This window comes from Amphiura filiformis, chromosome 10, assembly GCF_039555335.1.
Source record: "Amphiura filiformis chromosome 10, Afil_fr2py, whole genome shotgun sequence".
In the NCBI taxonomy this organism is placed as follows: domain Eukaryota; kingdom Metazoa; phylum Echinodermata; class Ophiuroidea; order Amphilepidida; family Amphiuridae; genus Amphiura; species Amphiura filiformis.
This window is the reverse complement of record NC_092637.1, coordinates 58695771-58718894: the sequence shown is the minus strand read 5'-3', so window position 1 is coordinate 58718894 and position 23124 is coordinate 58695771. Positions and strand designations below refer to the sequence as shown.

At 38.5% G+C, this 23124-nt stretch overlaps 1 protein-coding gene across 1 annotated transcript in view; it reads right to left on the bottom strand.

Moving 5' to 3' along the window:
- Positions 1–5266: 5266 nt before the first annotated feature.
- LOC140163074 (nicotinate phosphoribosyltransferase-like) overlaps positions 5267–23124 on the bottom strand; it is a 52886-nt gene continuing 35028 nt past the window's right edge. Inside the window, exons 10-14 of the mRNA XM_072186445.1 lie at positions 17258–17360; positions 14344–14429; positions 13234–13305; positions 10822–10929; positions 5267–9853 (exon numbers count right to left, since the gene is read on the bottom strand). Coding sequence (XP_072042546.1) covers positions 9776–9853; positions 10822–10929; positions 13234–13305; positions 14344–14429; positions 17258–17360 — 447 coding nt within the window. The 3' untranslated portion in view covers positions 5267–9775. The remainder of the gene's footprint in view (positions 9854–10821; positions 10930–13233; positions 13306–14343; positions 14430–17257; positions 17361–23124) is intronic.

Sequence of the window (23124 nt, the reverse complement as noted above, 5' to 3'; positions counted from 1 at the left end):
GACAGGTAACACACATGATTAGGAAAAATTTCCAACGGGTTTGCTAAAAATCACCACTGCCAGCAGTAAATATGAATATTTTTTCCGAGCAGCTTACAATTTTTATGCCTTTTGGGAAACTTTATTTATATAAATCAATACGGCAGGTCAAAATTTTCATATAATCGCCGCAATTTAAATCGCAATTTCATACACTTTAAGTACATAGCTTTAGATTTATGAAGACTTACCTAGTTTTGATGAAAATATGCATTTTTGACATGACACTCGGGGACGAATAGCTACGAATACAGCCGGAAGACAATTTGTAAAGATAACAGCTGAATGTCAATGAATGCTGAGATTTTACTCCCCGTCACTTTCACACCCAACCATTTACACATCCTTTGTTTAGAGAATAAAGGTATTGTTTTTAGCCCCTGGAGTGCATATATCGTCTCATATAACGACGGGCGACATCATTATTTTAAGTAAAACAACGAGGAAGCCGAGTTGTTTTACGTCAAAAATAATGATGTCGTCTGTGTTATATGAGACGATAGATGCACGACAGCTGACTAAAAACAATACCTTTATTCTCATTCTTAAACACTTCAATTCAAATAAAAAATATCATACAAATTTTAATCAAATTAAATCTACATTTTGCAAGGAATTACCTAGGGCTTAAAATCGATCAGTCTCGTTGTTGCTGTGCGCCTCCGATTGGTCCAAATAGCGAGTACGCGTATCGCGTTGACGCACACGCGCTGACCTGTGTGATATCGTGTCATATCACACGGGTAAAGCTGGGTAAGAACCAATAAGATTGCAAGAACGTTCTCAAGTGTTTAAGAATTTATTTTACACATCCTGTCACACCCAACTCATTACGACAGCAAACACCGCGCCGCTGGGAGTGGAATGCACCAGGTGCCGGGACCAGGTGGAATGCACAGCACTGGGCCAAAAATATCTCATAGCTGCTGCTCGTGTTTGTTTTGCTGTGTAGGCCTACATTAAGAAATTAGCTAATTATTGTTTTTGTTTTCTTTAGGCCTACAAACATATTGGTAAAAGATGCGATGTTAAAAGAAATTTGTTGGAACAATAAATAGGCCAATGTCTACGTGATAACAATTTAATTAAATTTGTGACAATATTTCTGTAACAGAGTATCTTCTCTGATATAATACCGTACTCGTCGTAATTATGTTTATAGGACTATCAATAACATTGTAAATAAGAAATCAGATTCAGAACTCGTAATCGATCGACCCAGGCGCCACAGCTGAAAGGCACCAAGTCGTGCAAAAAGGAAACAACAATTATTATAGTTGGCTCAGTGATGTTAACACCCATAGGCCCCAGATTAAAATTGTGTTGAAACTAATGTAGGCATATTTTGTATTTTCACTCTAGCTATACCTAAGTAGTGAACACTCTTACACATTTCGCTAAATGGATTAGGCTATGGGACTGTAGACTTAGTAGGGGCCTATATTGAACTAGGCCTATTTTAAAATATATTTCTGGGGAAAGAGCCCTAATTTATAATTTAAAATCTTTATTCATGAAAACATACCTGCAATTTGAAATTAAGTGCAGAAAGATTTTAACAGAAATAACAGTGATATGCGGAACTGAAACAGATTATTATTAGAAATGATATCACTAACGCTTTAATTTCAGACATATGAATTATTTTTCATGAAAATGCAATGTGACATCAATGGTCTATGTGCAATGCGTGTGTATTACAGGGATGTGAGAGTTCCTCTTTTCAGCTGATTTCCTTTTTTTGTTGCCAAAATTTACGTGTTTTTCTTTTATTTTCAGCCCATATTTGGCGTTTTTACCCTGATTTTACGCTGTTTTTAGTGATTTTCCTCGTTTTTGGTCGTGGCCTGTCACACCCCGGGTACTAAATAAACTGAAGTTATGTGCATCGTATCATTATATCCACAGACCGCAGTACATCGTGCATTTAGGCCTTTGGTTTATGAATATCAATTTTCTTCAGTCAAAACGCATTCCCGGAGCACATTATAGGCCTACCGGACATATAATCAAACCGGAGAGCACCATCAGCATAATAGGCCTGCCACTTGTTTATTAGTACACACCTGGGACGGGTTTCAAGCAATCGATCATGCCACTACCCGCGGTATAAAAAGGGGTGGAAAAGTGCACAGGAGTGTGTAATTGAATGGGAGTGAAATTGCGAAGGTGCGCATTGGTGCGAAGGTCCGCATAGACTGCACGGTGTAATTACGAGTTACCAAAAATAGAGCGTACAGTGCAAGTGAGTTCATGGGGTCACGTCGGAAAACTTGGGATTTATTTATTTATTTTAAACTTTGAAACACTATTATGCACTTTATAGATAGTTAATATATTATTTACTGATATAATACGGTACTTCTATTTGATTTGGCATCATAAATTGCTGGATTTCCGATCCAACAGTATTGATCACTTTTGCTAAGATTATTGTATAATAAAATCACTCGTATTCAGCATGGTGGTGTCCAGCATAGTTGTTTGATCGCTTGCATAATAATCTAGCGTCCGGGTTCGATTCCCACCCACGGCTTATTGAAAATAATTATCATCTGTTCATCTTTTTCAATTACGAAAAGGAAAAACTATATTGCAAATCAAGATGTGTGATTATTTATAATTTATCAGCCTATTTTGCGCTCACTTTTAGTTCATACTCTTCTGTGGCTATTCCGTTTAAAGACAAACCTCCCTCTGGAATCTACCGGCGGATGGGTACAGCTGGGTGCATTCTACTGCCCTTAAAGGCATATAACTCAAAAACATGCCTGGCAACTTGTTCCGGGTTTTGTTGGAGCTGGTCACAATTTTGTTTCTGATATATAAAATAGTTACAGGCCAATAGTCTGAAGGGTTATTAGTCTGAAAACATATAGTGGGTGGTAAGGACCGAGGTCTCAGGATTTTAAAAAATCAATATATTGGCCACTCGATGAAAATCGATAAATCAATTTCCCTCCCAATTTTACTCCTACATTGTACATATATACCTATTATGTAACAGGATGCATCATGCCATATTGTCTCGGTCCCAGCCGGTTTGTGTTCCTCCGTCACTAAACAAACCGTCTGGCGACAACCCTGAAATGACAATCGCTGATTGGTTAATGGATTTCCAAGTAAAACTGTTTTCAATTGGCTATAGGACGTGACTTGTGTAATTGACACTAAACATCATAGGCCCTCCACTATTTGTAGTCTTTGTAGATACCACAAACGAAAAATGTACGCTATAGCTAATAGCAGCCACTGAGGCACCGATCGTCCGATATCGCCTTTCATGTGTGCGACTTGCAGCGCACAGTGTCGACTTCCTATTCGATAAATATAAATTTAATACTCCGTTGGTGAGCGACGGCGACTGGTATTTCACCGAACGCAAGAAAAGGAGTTCTATCTGATTGGCTAGCAATCGATCGCTTAGGTCGCTTAGTAGTCAACTACAAACTCAAAACTGAGCATCGTATTCAATTCGATTGAAATCGATATTCTATTATTGCCGTAGATAAAGAGAGTAATTGTGTGTCAATAATGTACATTGTATTGCAGCTGGATTTTACATGCATTCTTTTATATAAATTTTTTCTCAAAGAGTTGAATATGATCAAAATTTTTACTCCGGATTTCAAATTTTTTACCCGCAAATTGCAGTTAAACATATCCACAGCAAAATACCGGTCCTCACTAATTAGTGTATTTAATTTCCAGTTAGTGTATTTAAGATAAAACCTGACAACAAATAAAATTATCTTGCAATAGAAATATCATATGGGATACTGATATGGTAGGTCGCAACCGCCTAACGTGGAGCTGCTACGCAGTAGCTGACTTTTTGCTCCGTGGAGCCAAATTGACCAATCATGATCATGTTAGAGTTTTTCATTACTCGTAGGTAAAACTGACTAATTAAGTACGACTTACTCATTACGTGAAGCGAATTTATTCATTAAGAATTTGCCAGACGAAGCGCCACGTAGTTGCAAGATATCCTCGGTCACGAAAGTTATGATTCAAAAAGTAGTTTATGAAAAGTACGAACTGACTTATTATTAAGATGGACATGCACTCATAAGAAACTCATACAGTATTGTACATAACTATATAGCTAGGCAGAGTGGTGGTAAACTATGCACACAGTTCTGCGATCTGCAGTGTATCGCCGGGAGCTAATTTGTATAACTTGCGCAGTGTCCCTGCGGAATTCGACCTTCAGCAAACTGCAAACCAGTTCGGATTTACTTTATATACTAGTAGTAGGCCATACATACGGTACTGTAGTTACTGTCCGTTTTCCTATACACAATACTCAGTGCGCTCACCATTGACGCGTGACCTCTACAAATAGTGTATGTTAGAAGTATAGGCCATTGCCTAGTTGACGTCACTACTGTGTAAAAAATTAAAGTATTCTCTGAAATTCTAGAAAATATAGTTTTGTAACATGTCCTAAATTTTTAGCTAATTTAGGTGTTTGGAAATATTGGTACTTTTGTACCAAAAAATATGAAGAAATTATTTCTAAACCGTGTTAAGTCATTAAGCTTCTCATTTTCAAGAACGCTGGTTAACAATAAGCAGACTATTGTCTCATTTAAGTAAACAAAAGCCCACAGTATTGTTACCTTGCGTTCAGCTTTTATAATCGTTCACCCAACTGAAACTATAATACCAGCTCATTGCTCATTGCACAGGTAAAACAGACACAAGTGCAGTGTGTATTTAACCAGAGAAGATCTGATGTAACATAGTTGAGCCGTTTTCATTGAGTGTTATCTTGGTTTAATAGCTTTTAATAGGGTTTAAGTCCTTCAAAGGTCGTGGTGAGTTCTACTGTAGACATGACTGCATCATGATTATTTTTAAGTCAACAACATTCAACAATATGATCACCGTGATAGTATGAGAGTATCAGTTCCGTGGGTGTCATGCAGTGATCCTGGCCTGACACAGTAGACAAACAAACAAACAAACACGCCACACACATTACACATGCATGCAAGGTAACATTGACTATACACTAATCAAACAATGGTATTGATCCTGTACAACTGGTCGTGGTTTATTTACAATCGATTCATTTAAAATCCCCATAGTAAACATTAATTTTGGCAAGAGTTTTTCTCTCTGGAACGAGGATGCATCCACTGGCTCCGCGTAATGAAAAGATCTAACATGATTGGTCAATTTAGCTCCGCGAAGCGAAAAGTAAGCTACGCGTAGCAGCTCCACGTTGTGGCGGTTACGGCCAGCCATATATTGATCATGCGAAAATCGTAAAACATAGAATAGAAACAGTGTGGCAGGCGCTCAAAATCTCAAATTGTATGCTTAGCCTGAGTTGCACGGCCTATCTCGAATAAAATCACCATGCGTAGTTGTTGAAAAACGTGAGGATTCATCGTACTATCACGGCAATTTTTAACACGAAGATATAGGGATGATGATGGGTGTGCAGCGCGTACTCACGTACATTGTGTGGATTTATGTAACCGCATAGCTGTCCATCAATCACTGCATGCGCCGAAGCCCAGCGTTGATTGACAACAAAATTTAACGCCAGTATTTATGGCGTTGATGTTCAGCCAATCAGAAAAGACGTACTATGAGGTTGTCGCCAGACGGTTTGTTTAGTGACGAAGGAGCACAAATCGGCTGGGACCGAGACTACATGCCATATGGACTCGCAAATACACCAATCACCTTCCAGCGACATACGGAGCTCTATGCCATTTGGACTCACAAATGCACCAGCCACCTTCCAGCAACACATGGAGCTCAATTTCAGTCCTGTTTTCCATATTTTTCGATACTTTTTCCATGATCGGTAACTTGGTTATATTGATTTTTTTCAGAAAGTGATCCTGGCGATATCGATATTATTGATTTGATTATTATCGATATATCAACGGTCCTTAGTGGGTGATCAGATTTTTTTCATAATTGGAATCAAAAATGTGTTTCACAACAGCCCATAGAACAGTATGCGTGATATAACCCCAAAGAGACTTACGTTAACATCTAAACGAACATATTTCATTTCTGAGACAATATCACCTTTTTATACTACACTCCATTTTGATAGGAAAAAGTGGGGATGACAAGGCTGTTGATCTGACCATACATCATTTTTGGTAGAAACTACCCCTAAATTAGTCAAATTTGTTTGTAATTTGCAATGGATCTGTGAGTCTTTAATACTATTTCTGTTTTGCTCTGTGTATACATTACGGTACTGTGTATTTGATATTAAACAGTATAAAGAGTAAGTACCAGGTTTCTTTGGATATAAGGACGAGTACTTCTTACTTATTACACAGGTTATTATAAGGTAAATATATATCTTTCCCAGAGAGATGGCAATTTATTTAAAGTCCCATTCAGTGATCCCAGCGCAAGTACTGTAAAAAAAATTAAAATTGTTTATAAATTGCTTAAAAGTGAAGGATAAGTCATTCAAATTGTCATTTGGTATTTTTGAAATGAAAAATTTGGTCCAAAAAACAAAGAAAACAACAGTATTAACAATGTTGAAGCCCCATTCAAATACATGTAGCTAAATTTATCTACTGTCAGTATACAAATTGCAGATTCCTGTAAATGCCTTATTTTGTCTCAAATACACGGCTTAAGATCACTGATTCAAGTACGGTCAAGTGCACTTTTTTTAATCAACATAATGTGCACTGGCCACTCTTGGGAAAAATAAATTCCAGATTAACTTACTCAAAGAACATTCCATAATATGAACTTATTCAAAGGAAAAAAAAGAGAGAACAATTAAAGAAAGAAAACTTCTTGTCTATAAAGTTAAAAAACATTATTTCATCAAAGTTGCACAAAATTATACATATTCATATTATTTTCTTTACATCATATATACATGATAAAGTACTACAAAATATAGATACCAATCTCTATTTGGGCTATTCGTTAAAATCCATACACCCCCTGTGGAAGACATGACCTATAATCTCCCACACAGGGGGTATAGATTTCAAATGGAGTCACCCATTCATGTAGCCCCATTTGAAATTCACACTCCCTGTGTAGAAGATGAAGGTCATGTCTTTTACAGGGGGTGTATGGATTTCAACTGGAATAACCCACTGTTTACAAAGCAGCAGCATTTACAATAAAAGTAGAATTAGTACACAGAATAATTTCAAGGTTATTATATTATCACACTAATTGTGTGAAGTACGGGTACATCTATATTTAAATAAGGCCAAAAAATAAACCTGCTTGCCCTCCACTGACCGACCCAAAATTGGCCAAAATCAGGGTTGGCCCTTTAAAAAAAACTACAAGTTTTTAGTTCATAATTTTAATGTTTTTTATTACTTTTTCTGTGTGTAAATTTCATTTCAAAGCTGAATTTGGCCAACAACATTTTTCTTAAGAAGAAAATCATTACTGTAAACTCATAACATTTATAACTGTCCATTCCTGCATCAATGTTTCCAATAAACTTGGCGTCTTATGCCTGTAAGTATGCAGTCGTTCTAATTGAATCAATTTCTATGGTTTATGATTAACGTTTTCTTATTTCTCACAACTAAGATTGCTTACCATTTTTCTATGGTGTATCTTGGAGTTTCAAGTATTGATGAGTCTTTCCACATGACCAATGTTCATTGCCTACAGGCCTATACAGTAGTGAGTCATTAAAAAAAATATATAATTATATTTTTTCCGACCGACTGACCCACCACAAAAATCCCACTGGAGGACAAGCAAACAATTTTTTTTCTTGGCCTAATCAACCAAAATTGTGATGTCATCAAGCAAAATCAGTCGCAAGTCTGATATATTGATTTTCAAATATAGCCAAATAAAGACAATAATTTCTTTTGTTGCATATTGTTTTGGAAACACTTAAATTATTTATATCTTTGGAACTAAATGTTCAATTTCAATGGGGTTTTCTGTCAAAGGTAGCTTCACAAATGCTCTATACAATCATGTAAAAACTGAAAATTGAATATGCTCGACTTCAGACTGATTTTGCTTGATCACACCACAATTAGTCTTATAAAGGCACCATATCAGTGATCCTGGCAAAGCATAAATGAATTAAGTGATGGGTAAATCAATAAAAATGCATATTTTTCATAACACATTTGGCAAAAACAAAGAAAAACAATTAAAAAAACAAACAATTAGTCCCTTATTAAAGGCACCATATCAGTGATCCCGACAAAGCATAAACAAATTAAGTGATGGGTAAGGCAAAAACAAAGAATTAAAGCAGCAGATCTGATAAATATGAAGCACGATTCAAATACATACAGTTGCAAGTGTCAGTACAGACAAATTCACCCAAGCATTAACCAAAATATGACATTTTACCCTAATTAGTCTTTCAGTCTTATCACGTCTTAACACACACATTTTCTTTATAAAAATGCAAAATCTAATTTTCAACAATATTTATAACAAGGTACTCACTTTAGTTCCAAGTGAAGGTATCAGGAGTGTGGATAACAATAATCTGGAAATTTGAATTTAAATTTTCAGGGAGAGCTTTTCCAAATACCCCTGTAATCCAAACTATGGGTATCCATGATCATTCTTGAATTTGTTAAAGACCTTTTTCCAAACATGTTTCATCATATTTACTCCTTTTGCAATACAAACAAAAATGAAGACATTCAATTACACAAATTTTTATAATTTCAGAGTCTGAGATGACTTTCAAAATCCCCACAATATTTATGATGATAAACGAGTACTCACTATAGTTTTGAGTAAAGGTGTCGGGGTGTGTACGGCAATAATCTGGAAATTTGCCTTAAATTTTCAGGGAGGGCTGTTCCAAATACCCCTGTGATCCACGATCGCCACCACTGATTTGTACTTTCATGAAATTGTATCTTTAAGAAATGTATTTTTAAATACATTTTTAAAAGACCTGAAACAGAGGTTTTGTACACATGCAGATTTACCCCTCGGTAGTGATCATGATTAGCCATTCTGACTTCCACACGGAAGTGTAGTCTAGTGTGAACTTAAATGCCACCCTTTGTTGCCTCATTTGGTGATTTCCACTCCTTTATTTGGACATAATTTTCAATGTGGTACCATCATTTTTTCAGTTTCATTTTCTTTGATAAGGTCCATTTTCCCCTGTGATTGTTTTCCCCCAACAAAGCTAAAAAATGTCAAATACAATGCACGCAGATTGGTAGTACTTACAAACAAAAAACATGGAATTCCGCGGAAAAGCTTCTGGTCTGATATTTGTTCAAATCATACTGATTTTGCTTGACATAAAATAATAATTTCAGACTTTAAAAAACAAACAAAAAACCCATCAACCTTACCTAATTGGAAAAGATATTTTAGAACCCACCAACATTCACATAAAAATACACACAGCACACATATAAACAATCATTCAGCTACAGTATTAAGGCAGTTATTGCAGTTTTCAGCACCCAAGTGATGGCAATACATGATAACAGGCTATTCCAGTTGAAATCCATACACCCCCTATGGAAGACATGACCTTAATCTTCCACACAGGGAGTTGATCTATTCAGGTAACCCCATTTAAAACACACACGTACGGTCATGTCTTCCATATGGGGTGATGTATTTCAACTGGAATAGCCCCATTGCCATACTTAAGCGCAGCCATATTTGGCAATTCCTGTTGACATCCACTACCATTTTAATAACAAAATGGATGTCGATATCTTTGTAAGACCACGTAGATGCCAGCAGTCCAGTACTAGTGCAACTCTTCAATAGGTGCGCTTTGTAACCATAATTCATGCAAGAACTGGTAGAGGTTATCGCTTACAGATACCTGGGTTGGATGGAGAAAACAAACAACATTATATTCAAAACGGTACAGAGGACCTGCATGCTTTTATCGATTGGCTACAAATAAAGGATTTGAACCAGTGTTCTTCACTGTGCAGTGCAGTCCATTCAATCAAATGTTGTCATCAACCTATTTGATTGTAGGCCTAGTGCATTTGTTATGTGTGTGAGACGAACTGTTGCGGTAGATTGCAATCATGCTTTTGTTGAATGTATTTGAGAAGTCCGCCATATTTACGGAATGATACGTCATATGCACCAACCTCTATGACCAAGTCCACCTGGTAAATATAGTCTTTACCTGTAATTTTTTGATGAGAGTGTATTTTAAGTGTACATCGATATTTACATAGGCGTAGATCCGGGGGATGGGGAGGGTGGATAAACCCCAATATTTTGCCAGGGGAGATGGTCCATACAATCATCCCCCAATGTTGACACCTGAATATGGGTTTCTGACCAAATTAACCTCATATTTGCCCATTTTAGCCCCCAAAGTGCACATTTTTGAGAGCTTTGCGCACATTTATTCCACTTTTCCAACATATTTCATCAGTTTAGCTTCAAAATAGCAAAATTGTTCGCGCTCTTTGCACGCATTTGGACCATAAACATATTCTATCGTCAAAAGGTGATGGATTCACTATACTTCACTGGAATTTTTCAAACCCCATCCCCCCCCCAATGTCAACAATAAATCTATGCCACTGCATATTTACTGCGTTGAAATACACTTGTCTCTGATTGGCTGCTGAGGCAATCTGCTGTTGCTACGTTGAGGAAAAACTGACCCCAACGGACACAGATTTTCTGCTTTGGGATTTTAATCTTTTTTTAATATTTATAATGACAACCATAAATACAAATGTGACAGCCATTAACAAGGGTTCCTTTGGATGTGTATGATGCAGCAACACTTTTAATTACCAACGTAAGCTTAACGTGACCTACCTTGTAAGGTGTTGGGTTCAAAGCTCGTTTGTGGTCTTCTCTCAGCATCTGTAGTGATTGCTTAGCTACGGCTCTTGTCTCCTCTAGAGAACTAATAGGCTGGCATACCTACAATGAATGACAGAACATAATCTTCATTGATTTTATGACAATTAAACCACTTCACACAACAGAATAGTTGCTCACCTGAGAAGTTTCGCTATATCAATTGAACAGTGAACACTATATCGGCTTGCTCACTCTGTGTGACTGGGAGCTACTTTTAAAGGAAGGTGACCTGATATATTTGGAAAATGGAATTCTTTAAACTTGATAAAATGTCATCCCTTTCAAGCATTCATGCAAAAATAGCACGTAAATGTTTCTTGTAAATGTGACTAATAGCTTATGAAATTACTGACTTTTATACAGCGTGATAATCATGATAATATGTGACATGTCATGTCAAAAGGAGACACTTTTGGGCAGGATTGTAAATGAAGATATAGCAAAAAATCTACTCGGGGTGATTTTTTCACAATTTGGGTTTGTTGCGAATTTGTGATGTTCTTAATGTTAAAAATATTGTCTGATAGTTTCAGACCGGAAACTATCTGGCATCCTGTATTTTTGAGACATTTTTCAAGGTAATTCCTACTCTCAACATTGTCAATAATATTTTTAAAGGCCGATATCTCAATTTTGAATTTTATAATACCATAACTTACGAAGTCAGTATCTTCGCTCAGGAATGTCCGGTTACATTGGGGAAAACGGCGTTGTGGAGCAAAATATCTCTACATTTAAGATATGTAAAAACCTCAAAATTGATAACCTGCCCAAAAGTGTCTCCTTTTGACATGACATGTCACATATAGTCTACAATGATTTTATTAATGATATTCATTAATTTTAGAGATCCTACATGTATTTTTCTCATTAACATATTGAAATTAGGAGTTCCAAATCAGTATATTTCCGAAGATATCATCAAACAACTGCCGGATTAGTCTCAAATGTGGTATACCACAGTTAAGACTAATTCAACAGTTTTTTGGTGATTTCTTTTGAAATTTTCTTTTGAGATTTGGAATAAATAAATAAATAAATGTAGATATTTATATAGCGCTTTATGCCGTAAACAGCCTCAAAGCGCTTTACATTTATTCCGCCGTCATTAGAATAATCGAACCACGCTTGCAGCCTACAAATGGCGCAGGGTTCATCAGTACAACGACTGTGACTACCCCTAACAGCTTCCCATTGCACCTGGGTGGGTGAGGCAAGCGAGGCAAAGCGCCTTGCCCAAGGGCACAACACCGTGGCGGGACGGGGACTCGAACCCACGCACGTCAAGCAAGCTCTCAGATTATGAGTCCAAGGCCGTATCCACTGAGCCACCGTGCCCTCTGAATGCCAAATTTTAATAAGTTAATGAGAAAAATATGAGCTTTCACCTAATACCAAAATCGGCATTTTGATGGGGTAAAGTGGGTGGGATGAGGCTGTCAATCAGGTTGCCCACCTTTAACCTGTTACTATTTTCACTCTCAATTCATTCTTGGTTGGTTGTAACGATTAAGTGGCCAATAGTTGTAGTCGCAACTATTAGCAATAGTCGCAACTTTCGACTACATGTATGACTTGGTAATAGCCAACTGATGACAACTTTTTTTTTTCCAACGTTTATGTGCACTGGCCTACTTTTTTTCTTTTTTTTTTCTTTTCTTTTTTTTCAACGTTTATGTGCACTGGCCTACTCTGGGGAAAGATTAAAATGTGTTCATCCTATTAACCCAGAGAACTAAGTATAATAATTTTCATATCTATTGTATCCTCAAGATACATAAATAAGAAAATTATAATACAAGCTATACTAATAATAAAGTTTGGCTAATTTCTGTTAGGGTTCAGACTTCACTGTTCATATTGAGTAAATATTTTAGGAACAGAAAAATTAAAGCTAGTTTTGCAGCAGGCCTTGCCGTTTGTATAACTGTATTGATGTTTATCCCTTGCACACAGGTTCCGGCCGTTTTTCCCACAGTAATATTATTGTCTTGATTCGTCTTAAAAAGACATTTAGTGATCCACAGCCTCATCCCCCTACTTTTCTCAAAAAAAGTTGAGATCTTTATACCACTGGAACCATCTGGCTACATAATGTTTATGTACCAAAAATGTTTTTCAGATTATTTCGTTTAGCAAAAATATCGTCAATTTTGAATTACAACAGTGGCCTATGGAAAAGTGTAATACACATATTCATGCATAACTCGCAAACGCAAAATCGGAATCAACTGAATTTTTGAGAATAAGCTTTTTTTCGTGGATATCTACTGAAAAATGTCATAAAAAAGAGGATGCTAGGATCACGAAATCCTCCTTTAAAAAGGAAATAACACAGTGAATATATCAAACATTTCACATTACCTTGCCATCTTTCCAATATAACTGGTGCAGAGGAACTACTTTAGCTGGTCTCACATAAGCCCGTTTGGATTCCTGCAAAACACAACACAAAACCATGATTGAGCCCATATTTATTGGTCAAGCTATAATTAAAGACACAGATAAAAAGAATTTATCGCGTCTGACGTCATCTGTCAATCAAATTCGAGCACGGTTTGTTTACAAGTGTCGTGATGACTTGCTGAACGCAGATTTATAACCGGGCGCCTTATTGTTAATTTTGCACCTTTCGACATGCAAACCATCTCAAAAGTTAGGTCTTTATAGTAGGAAATTTTCTTAACTGAAGGCACCATGTCCACAATGCCTAGAAAAGCTGCTTTTTGCCTTGTAAAAGTACGGAATTTTTCGCCATTTGCTGCTATTCCTTTTCTCCGATCAGCACCAGATAGATCGGTCTTCCTTTTACGTGCTGATTAACTTGTGTTAACCAATCAAGGATCGTAATTGACAGTGACATCAGACACGATAAATTGTTTTTATCTTTGTCTTTCAAAACTCATAGCGAGCAAGGGTGAAATTAAGTGGGAGACAGGAGCCATTTGGCCCCCGCAAACTCATGGCCCCTGGTTCCATCTCAAATATAGTTGACCAGGGGACACTTTTCTCACAAAACTGGCTCCCTGGATAGTGAACCAAAAATATCAAATTCAAAGCAACTAGTGCTTATTTTTACATCCAGCACATCTTTATTTTCATTAGCCCCTTGTTAATTCGAAATGGCCCCCGACTCCTCCAAATCTTGGTGAACCAGGAGCCACTTTTTCTACCAAAGTGGCCCCTGGTTCAAGCTCTCTTATTTTCACCCTTGATAGCGAGACCAATAAATATTGGGCGGAAAGCATTTTATCATTATTATGTTTTGGATCCAATATTTTCACACACTTGGATTCATCAAAACATAATAATGTACAATATGCGTTAGGCTGATGGGTAAGCATCATTTACGCCATGATTTGTCTCTGGACCTTTGGGCTAAAAAAGCTATGTGCTACATTTTTTTTTTCTTTTTTGAAAAACAGGCTATGTCCTATGCACGGTATGCTCTTGTCTTGCTCTGGTGGTTCTTACCTCAAATGGATGACGACACAGTACACTCTTGCCTTGTTCTGGTGGGTCTTCATCCATCTGCTGCATCAAGTCAACAAGTGGTCTACCTGCAGAAACAGATGGGTAATAAAAGTCTAAACTCATCCAAATTCAGTTTTCACATCATTTTTGTGCAGGCACAGAGAAGATTTATAAGCAGTCCCATGATACAACTGAAACATCCGAGTACTTGAGAACCAGTCTACTAGAAATTTCAATTGAATGAATACAGCTGTCAAAAGCTTGATGATTCTCTGCGTACACTGTGTGATGAACACCCGTGTGTGCGTAACGCGGAAGTGAATCCAACCTTGCCAACTCACTCATGATTGGTTAGTATTTTCATTATTGTATCCATGGTCGAGCGTTCGCATTGTACTTTGAAATACGCAACATACGAAATCGGTAGCATCACATACAGCTGTTTGCAGCTGTGTCCATTAAATTGAAATTTTTTCTTTAGTATACTGATTTCTTGTACTTTCAGACTTTTATTCCTCATTCAAATATGAGTCGATAGTAACAAAAAAAGAGCTCATTTGAACAGGGTACCGATGTTGTTTTCAGGGATCATCTCAAAATGCTTATCGACCCAAGTTTTGGACATATTTTGAGTGTTTGAAAATCGCGTCTTTGGAACGGGAATCAACAGTGAAGAATTGTGTGAAACTCTGTGATTACTAGACTGGTTCTCAAGTACCCGGATGTTTCAGTTGTATCATGGGACTGCTTATAAATCTTCTCTGCAGGCACACATAAAAAATGCAAAACATTTTTGTGAGCAAGAAGGGAAGTAAACTTTTTTTGCCCAGGAAAGGTTGAATGTGAAATGAAGAAATTTAATAAAATAAGTAGGGAATGCAGATGGGCAGTAATCTTGAAAATAGGTTTTTTTTTACTATACAAAAGAATACCAACACAAATTTGTGAAATTTTTTTGGAAGTTTTGTTTCTTTCAAAATGTTTGCCATCCTGTTTTATGATCAGTTTTTTTCGTCACACTTGTAAAATCAATACAAAACACTTCACACCACAACATAAGTATAAGGAAATATCCCAGATTCAGGATTTTTACTACGCTTATTAAGCCTCTAGACGAATCCAACAAGCCAAGTCATGGTCAGCAGGGCGGCGCCATTAGGGGGGCAGGGGGCAATTGCCCCCTATGATTTCCAAAAAAGAGGTAAAAGGAAGGAAAAGAGAAAGAAAAGAAGGAGAGAGAAACGGGAGGGGAGAGAAAGGGAGGAGGGAGAAGAAGAAAGGAGCCATTCCTTTCCTGGCTATAAACTCCCCTTCGGACACCTTGCTCCTTGCGGAATGCTGACCCACGCGGTTTTAAAGTTGTTGGTTTTTATATTTTGGGCCCATTTTCGCAAATGTTCCCCATAAAAGTTACATGGTCTCTCTTGCCTTCCCCCAAATATTTTGGAAATCCTGGCTAATCACTGTCCTGACGCGACACACGGAAGTCGTGTGTCATCAGTGCCAGCAATTAGGCCTAATCATTATAAATAAGTTTACTTTCAGTCCGATATCACACATTTTTACGGGCTTTCATCACATTGTGTATCCAAAACCTATACTAGAACGCCTCTCTGAGATAGTGTAAAAATTATGCACCAATATAAATAAGCAATTGGCTTCTTAATACGGCCAGGGGAGTAGCCAGGATTCATTGGGGCTGATTTTGAAAAGGTGGACCTGTTTTGGACTTTTCCCTAAAATTTTGACTAAGAAAGCATAAAGAACCCACATTTTTTCGATCGCTACGCTCATGAAAGTGGGCATATTTTGGCCTTTTCTGACTGAAAAAGCATAAAAACTTGCTTTTTTTTTTTCGCCGCAACGCCTTCATAAAGTGGACCTTTTCAAGCGACTTTATTTAACTTTTCCGTGCACCATATTTCACCAGTATAATCTTCAATATCGCAAATTTTCGCAAGACTTCGTGTACATTTGTACCATGAACTTATTCTGTTGCCAAAAGGTGTTTACTACGTAATTGAGTAGGTCCATGTCTAAAACCAGCGGGCCAAAAGTCGGGCCAGTGAATGAAATCGATAAAAATATGCGGTTGGAAAATAAATAAATAACCCCCAAAAGGGTGAAAATGTTGCATCAAATGGCTTCATTTGTGCTTTCATTTTGAAAATTTTCCAAATTCTGGGGGCACATCCCCTCAGACACCCCCCTTCTGCGTCAGCATAAGCGCTGACGGGCAGCGCTGTCGCGCCGCATAACAAGTTTCACAAAATGTTTGCCCCCCCTATCAAAATACCCTGGCGCCGCCCCTGATGGTCAGGATTTGATTTGGTCAGCCATTATTGGGTCCCCGGCGCACCAAGCTGGTGTTGTGAATGCCCAATTGGGTGGACTAAAGCCGCTTAAAAATCGTTGTTATATTGTATTGCGTTGCAAATTTTCATCATTTTTTTTCTACGTGTAACATGGGTGATGGAATGCAGTTTAAAATTCCCGCCAAGGACGCATCATTTCACATTCAGGTGAGATATACTCAACGGGGACCAACCATGGCTGCCACTGAGGTGTAGGAATGCGTGAAATTGAATTCGTCTATAATATGTTAAGTTTGTAAACATGTTTTGATTATGAAATTTTTTTAAATCAGACCGACTGACCCTCTCTTACAGAAAGTGCGAGGACAACCAAAAATTACTGCACTTTTTTTCTTTTGTGCTATTCCAGTTGAAATCCATACACCCCATTGGAAGACATGACCTTAATCTCCCACACAGGGAGGGTAGATTTCAAATGCAGTCACCCATTCAGGTAGCACCCATTTGAAATTCACCCTCCCTGTGTGGGATATAAAGGTCTTGTTTTCCATCGGGGGGGGGGGGTATGTATTTCAACAGTAATATCTCACAGTACTAACCATCCTGTCCATACAATCTATGTATTTGTTTCCTGCCTGGTATGGTGACCTTCTCAATGTCATGACTCAGTTTTATCCGAGGTAGTTCATTCACTTGCACCAACTGTATTCAAAACAAGAAATATGATAAGAACATGGCATGACATCAGAGAGGCTTAGAAAAAGGTAATGCCCAATTAAACAAGAGCACCACTGGTGCTGTAGCTCATTTGTTATGGGTTATGGTCAGGAATACCATGCATAGCTATGTATAGCCATGCATAGCTATGTATAGCCATGCATAGCTATGTATAGCCATGCATAGCTATGTATAGCCATGCATAGCTATGTATAGCCATGCATAGCTATGTATAGCCATGGATAGCTATGTATGGCCATGTATAGCCATGCATAGCTATGTATAGCCATATGTAACCATGTCATAGCCATGTATAGCCATGTATAGCCATGTATAACTATGTATACAGGGCTGCCAACTTTGAAAAACACATTTCAGTATTCTCAAACCTCAAAATCACCATAGTGCTGTGATCAAGCACAAATCAGCATTTTGAAAATATACTTGCGGTTCTCAAGATATTTATTTATTCAAGGCATTTATTTATTTGTACCTTTTGCTTGTCGAGTATCCTTTGATTTTATTTTGTTTAATACAGTTTTGCTTGTATATTTAATGTCTTGGATGCACCATCGGATAGATGAGTGCCACTGATGTAAAAGCAATTTCCAAATAAAAACTTGAAACTTAAAAACTACAACACTTTCATGGTAAAATTGTGGGATAGGCTTTTACGACGGGAATTCATAACAATTAGTAGGTTTTTAGCGGGTTCGCCGTCGGACAAGTTTAGAACTGTCAAGCTTTCGTCAGGAGTAGCTCTGACTTCTTCAGGACAAAGTACCTAAGAATGAGACATGTAGACCGCCCTTGTCTACTGATGACTCTGAAAAGAGCCGTTTGCTGAAGACTGCCCCTTGTCAACAGAAACTAGCAGATCTCGCCTATCTGCTGATTTTGTAAGTTTTGGTGGCTCTGAAAAGAACCGTTCAATGAAGACTGCCCCTTGTCTACAAAGAACTAGCAGATCTCGCCTATCTGCTAATATAAAGGTTTTGGTGGCTCTGAAAAGAGCCGTTTGCTGAAGACTGCCCCTTGTCTACAGAAACAAGCAGATCTCGCCTATCTGCTGAATTTTGTAAGTTTTGGTGGCTCTGAAAAGAGCCGTTTGCTGAAGACTGCCCCTTGTCAACAGAAACAAGCAGATCTCGCCTATCTGCTGATTTTGTAAGTTTTGGTGGCTCTGAAAAGAGCCATTCACTGAAGACTGCCCCTTGTCAACAGAAAACAAGCAGACTGCATATACTGTAATAGAAGTATACGGCTTACCAGGAACCGTTTGGCCACTCATGGACCAATTGATTGATTGTATGCACGATGAGCGATGTTCTTTTCAGAGCCACCAAAACTTACAAAATCAGCAGATAGGCGAGATCTGCTAGTTTCTGTTGACAAGGGGCAGTCTTCAGCAAACGGCTCTTTTCAGAGTCATCAGTAGACAAGGCGGTCTACATGTCTCATTCTTAGGTACTTTGTCCTGAAGAAGTCAGAGCTACTCCTGACGTAAAGCTTGACAGTTCTAAACTTGTCCGACGGCGAACCCGCTAAAAAACCTACTAATTGTTATGAATTTCGTCGTAAAAGCCTATCCCACAATTTGATTAACCTCACGGGAGGACGGCAAGAAATATTCCAAGAAATATAAGAAACTACTATGCAAGAATGCTACACTGCACAATCAATTGCTCTTCCTACGAAGATGCAGAGACAATGATATTGTTCCTAGAGGTCTAATGCCCACAGCGGGTCTCAAGTCTAATAAAGCAAAACGCATTATGCTACAAGCTGGTCTATCTCTTGTCAGAGCCACGATTAATGAAAATCGACAGCAAATGCAACGTATATCCAATGAAATAAATCAAGCGCATACAATTGGCTTAAAGATAATATGAATGAAATGGATTTTAAAACTGTATCACGTGTGGCCAAGATAGCAGCCGACAAAACATACTCACGTGTTAAGCAAGAACATCTTCAGAAATTTGCCCGTCTAAAACAAGAAAACCTGCCGGTCAACATCCTAAGGCGGATTGGCGAAATAAGAGTGACTTTCCTCAAAGTGCAGTCCGCAATGAAAGTAGTAGGGAACTTAGTGAATCTGAAAATGCTATCTTAAGCAAAGGCATGAATTTCTCACCAACTCCAACGAGCATTCCGGTCAAAGAGTTAATAGCGGCGACCGAACACGGCTTAAAAGACTTATGTGAAGGTGAAGCCAACCTAGTGCGAAGTGATGTTCTCAGGGTTCTCAAGAAAGCCAAAGTTCCTCAACCAAATATATCTCGAGAAGAGAGAGAAGCGTTGAATTCACTCAAGAATGATGATTCAATAATTGTCCTTCCAGCAGACAAGGAGCGGTCTACCGTTGTTATGGACAAAGATAAGTACCAAGAGAAAATGAACAACTTATTGTCTGAAGGCGATACTTATCAGGTCATGAAGAAAGATCCCACCCTATCTCTTGAACGCAAGATAGGTAAGGCCATCTCTGAGTTGAAGGAACAGAACAAGGTTGATAAGAAAAAGGCATCACATTTAACACCTAAGCACACTGTGTCTCCACGTATATATGGTCTACCGAAGATTCACAAAGAAAACATGCCACTTAGACCTATTGTCAGCTCAATCAATTCACCATGCTACAATTTAGCGAAACACCTAGCGGATATATTGACACCCTTATCAGGGAAAGGCACTTCCTACATCAAGAACTCGCAACATTTTGTTGAAAAGGCAGGGCAAATACCCATAGAACCAGGTGACTTATTGGTCAGTTTTGATGTGGTATCATTATTCACTAATGTACCAATTGATGATGCTAGTAAGATTATAGGAGATATCTTGCGTGATGATGATACACTTAAAAACAGAACACGCATGACAAGCGATGAGATCGTAGAACTTATGAAGTTATGCCTCACATCTACGTACTTCAAATGGCAAGGGAAATTCTATGAACAAAAAGAGGGTCAGGCAATGGGTTCACCCCTCTCCCCAATAACATCTAATATCTTCATGGAACACTTTGAAACCAAAGCACTAGATACGTATCCTTTGAAACCCGTTGCTTGGTTCAGATTTGTTGATGACACATTAAATGATCTGGCGACATGGCAAAGACGAACTGGTCAAATTCCTAAGTCATCTCAACAATCAACACAAGTGTATCCAGTTCACAATGGAGATTGAAGAGGCGGGTGGCATACCTTTCCTTGATGTCAAAGTGCAGAGATCAGACACTAGCTTGAGTTTCGCCAGACAAAATCTGTCGGTTTCTAAACCGATCAGGGGTCAAAACATTCTACTCTAGGTCGGCCAAATTAAGAGACATCCTAAGCCACCCAAAAGATCCTCTGCCCAAGGATCGTGCACCATGTGTGTACTCTATACCTTGCAGTTGTGGTGAGCAATACATAGGCCAAACCAAACGACCACTAAAGGTCAGAATATCTGAACACCGAAGAGCCACAAGACAAAAGAAAGAAGAAGGCTCGGCATTAGCTGAACATGCTTGCAAAGAAGGCCATGAACCTCTGTGGGACGAAACAACAAAACTGGCACAAGTTTCTCACTTGGGGATGAGGTTGACCCGTGAAGCGTTGGAAATCAGAGTTAATGAAACTTCTACTATCAATAGAAATGACGGCAAAGACATCAGTCGTATGTGGCGCTCTCTATTTTCAAACAACCAATCACAGAGCCGCTAATCTTATCACATCGTATGTGGCGCTCTCTATTTTCAAACAACCAATCACAGAGCCGCTAATCTGTACCACGTCCGCAATTAAGTGATATAAACGCTCATCGTGCATACAATCAATCAATTGGTCCATGAGTGGCCAAACGGTTCCTGGTAAGCCGTATACTTCTATTACAGTATATGCAGTCTACATGTTCTCTGTTGACAAGGGCAGTCTTCATTGAACAGCTCTTCCTCAGAGCGAACAAACCTTTAATTTAGCAGATAGGCGAGGTCTGCTTGTTTTCTGTTGACAAGGGGCAGTCTTCAGTGAACGGCTCTTTTCAGAGCCACCAAAACTTACAAAATCAGCAGATAGGCGAGATCTGCTTGTTTCTGTTGACAAGGGGCAGTCTTCAGCAAACGGCTCTTTTCAGAGCCACCAAAACTTACAAATTCAGCAGATAGGCAAGATCTGCTTGTTTCTGTAGACAAGGGGCAGTCTTCAGCAAACGGCTCTTTTCAGAGCCACCAAAACCTTTATATTAGCAGATAGGCGAGATCTGCTAGTTCTTTGTAGACAAGGGGCAGTCTTCATTGAACGGTTCTTTTCAGAGCCACCAAAACTTACAAAATCAGCAGATAGGCGAGATCTGCTAGTTTCTGTTGACAAGGGGCAGTCTTCAGCAAACGGCTCTTTTCAGAGTCATCAGTAGACAAGGGGCGGTCTACATGTCTCATTCTTAGGTACTTTGTCCTGAAGAAGTCAGAGCTACTCCTGACGAAAGCTTGACAGTTCTAAACTTGTCCGACGGCGAACCCGCTAAAAAACCTACTAACTTTCATGGTAAATGAAATGATTTAAAACAAATAAAATTTTGCACACACATCTAATTTTCCTGACTTCATATTTCAAACAAGTGGTCCCTTCAATCTTCAGAACAGGGAAAGGCCACTAGCCTAGTGTTTACCCCCAGCACTTCCCTGTTCAGACTTTCTGTTTGTCTGTTTTGTAATGTCAGAGAGGGGTTGTCATGGTCCCATATACTGATATACTAGGCCAGTGCCAGTCAAAAGGACATTTCACCTTGAGTAAATGTTTACATAACTAATTGGGTCAAGATGTGTGATAAGTGTAAATGAGTGAGATGTTTGTTCATAGTCAAGGTTGCCAACCAACAATTTGGTAGCCCAATTAGTTCTGATTTGGGAGAATTTGAGACACTATTTGCTCATGGCTCGTGCACAGAAGTAAGGGCCTATAGACAGCACAAGCCCAATTGGTGATTTAAGCAACACTGAAAAGCAAACATTGTAGCCGCACTGAAACAGTAAAGTTCAACATCTCTTTTACAAATTCGCATGATCAAGGAGTTTGTACAGTGTTTGTAATATGAAAAGCACCACAAACAGTCTGCATAGGAGACTATTCCATGAAATTTGGTAAAACTTTTCGTAAGAAAATGCTCCAAAAATGATACTTTCTGTCCGAATTTTCTTAGCTAAATAAGTAACAATCATGAACGATCAAGCAAAGATCACTGCCTCAAATTACCAGATCCATTGCTCAAACGATGTAGCAAGAGAAAGAAAAAAACATACAGAAAAATGGATCATGCCTAGAGTTCATTGCGTTACGCAATGAGCTAAAAAATTGAGTTGGCTTGAAATTCCCCTGGACAAGGAATGCTAATTGTTTTGTTGTAACCCGTACGAAACTCGGGGACCTGATCCTGGTTGCGAAGGTTACTTGTGGAATGTCTAGGGTGTGCACTTTTGAAGCAGCAATGTCCCTGAATTGTTGTTAAATGGTTTATGGTATGATGTGGGGCGGGGCCGTAGTGGTCAGCGACAACCTGTAAAGTGTGCTGGGGCTTGTGGATCAATGTCTAGGCATTCTGCCTGTGCGTAGCACACTATAAATCACTGCGTTTAAAAAAAAAAGTATATTGCCAAGATATTAGTTCTAGTGTGTGAGCTCGGGGGGGTTGGGGCGTACCACTTGGGGGGCAAAGCTGCTGCACTTTTACCATAGGTAGTTGACATCATGGGCTACAACGCCTGATATAT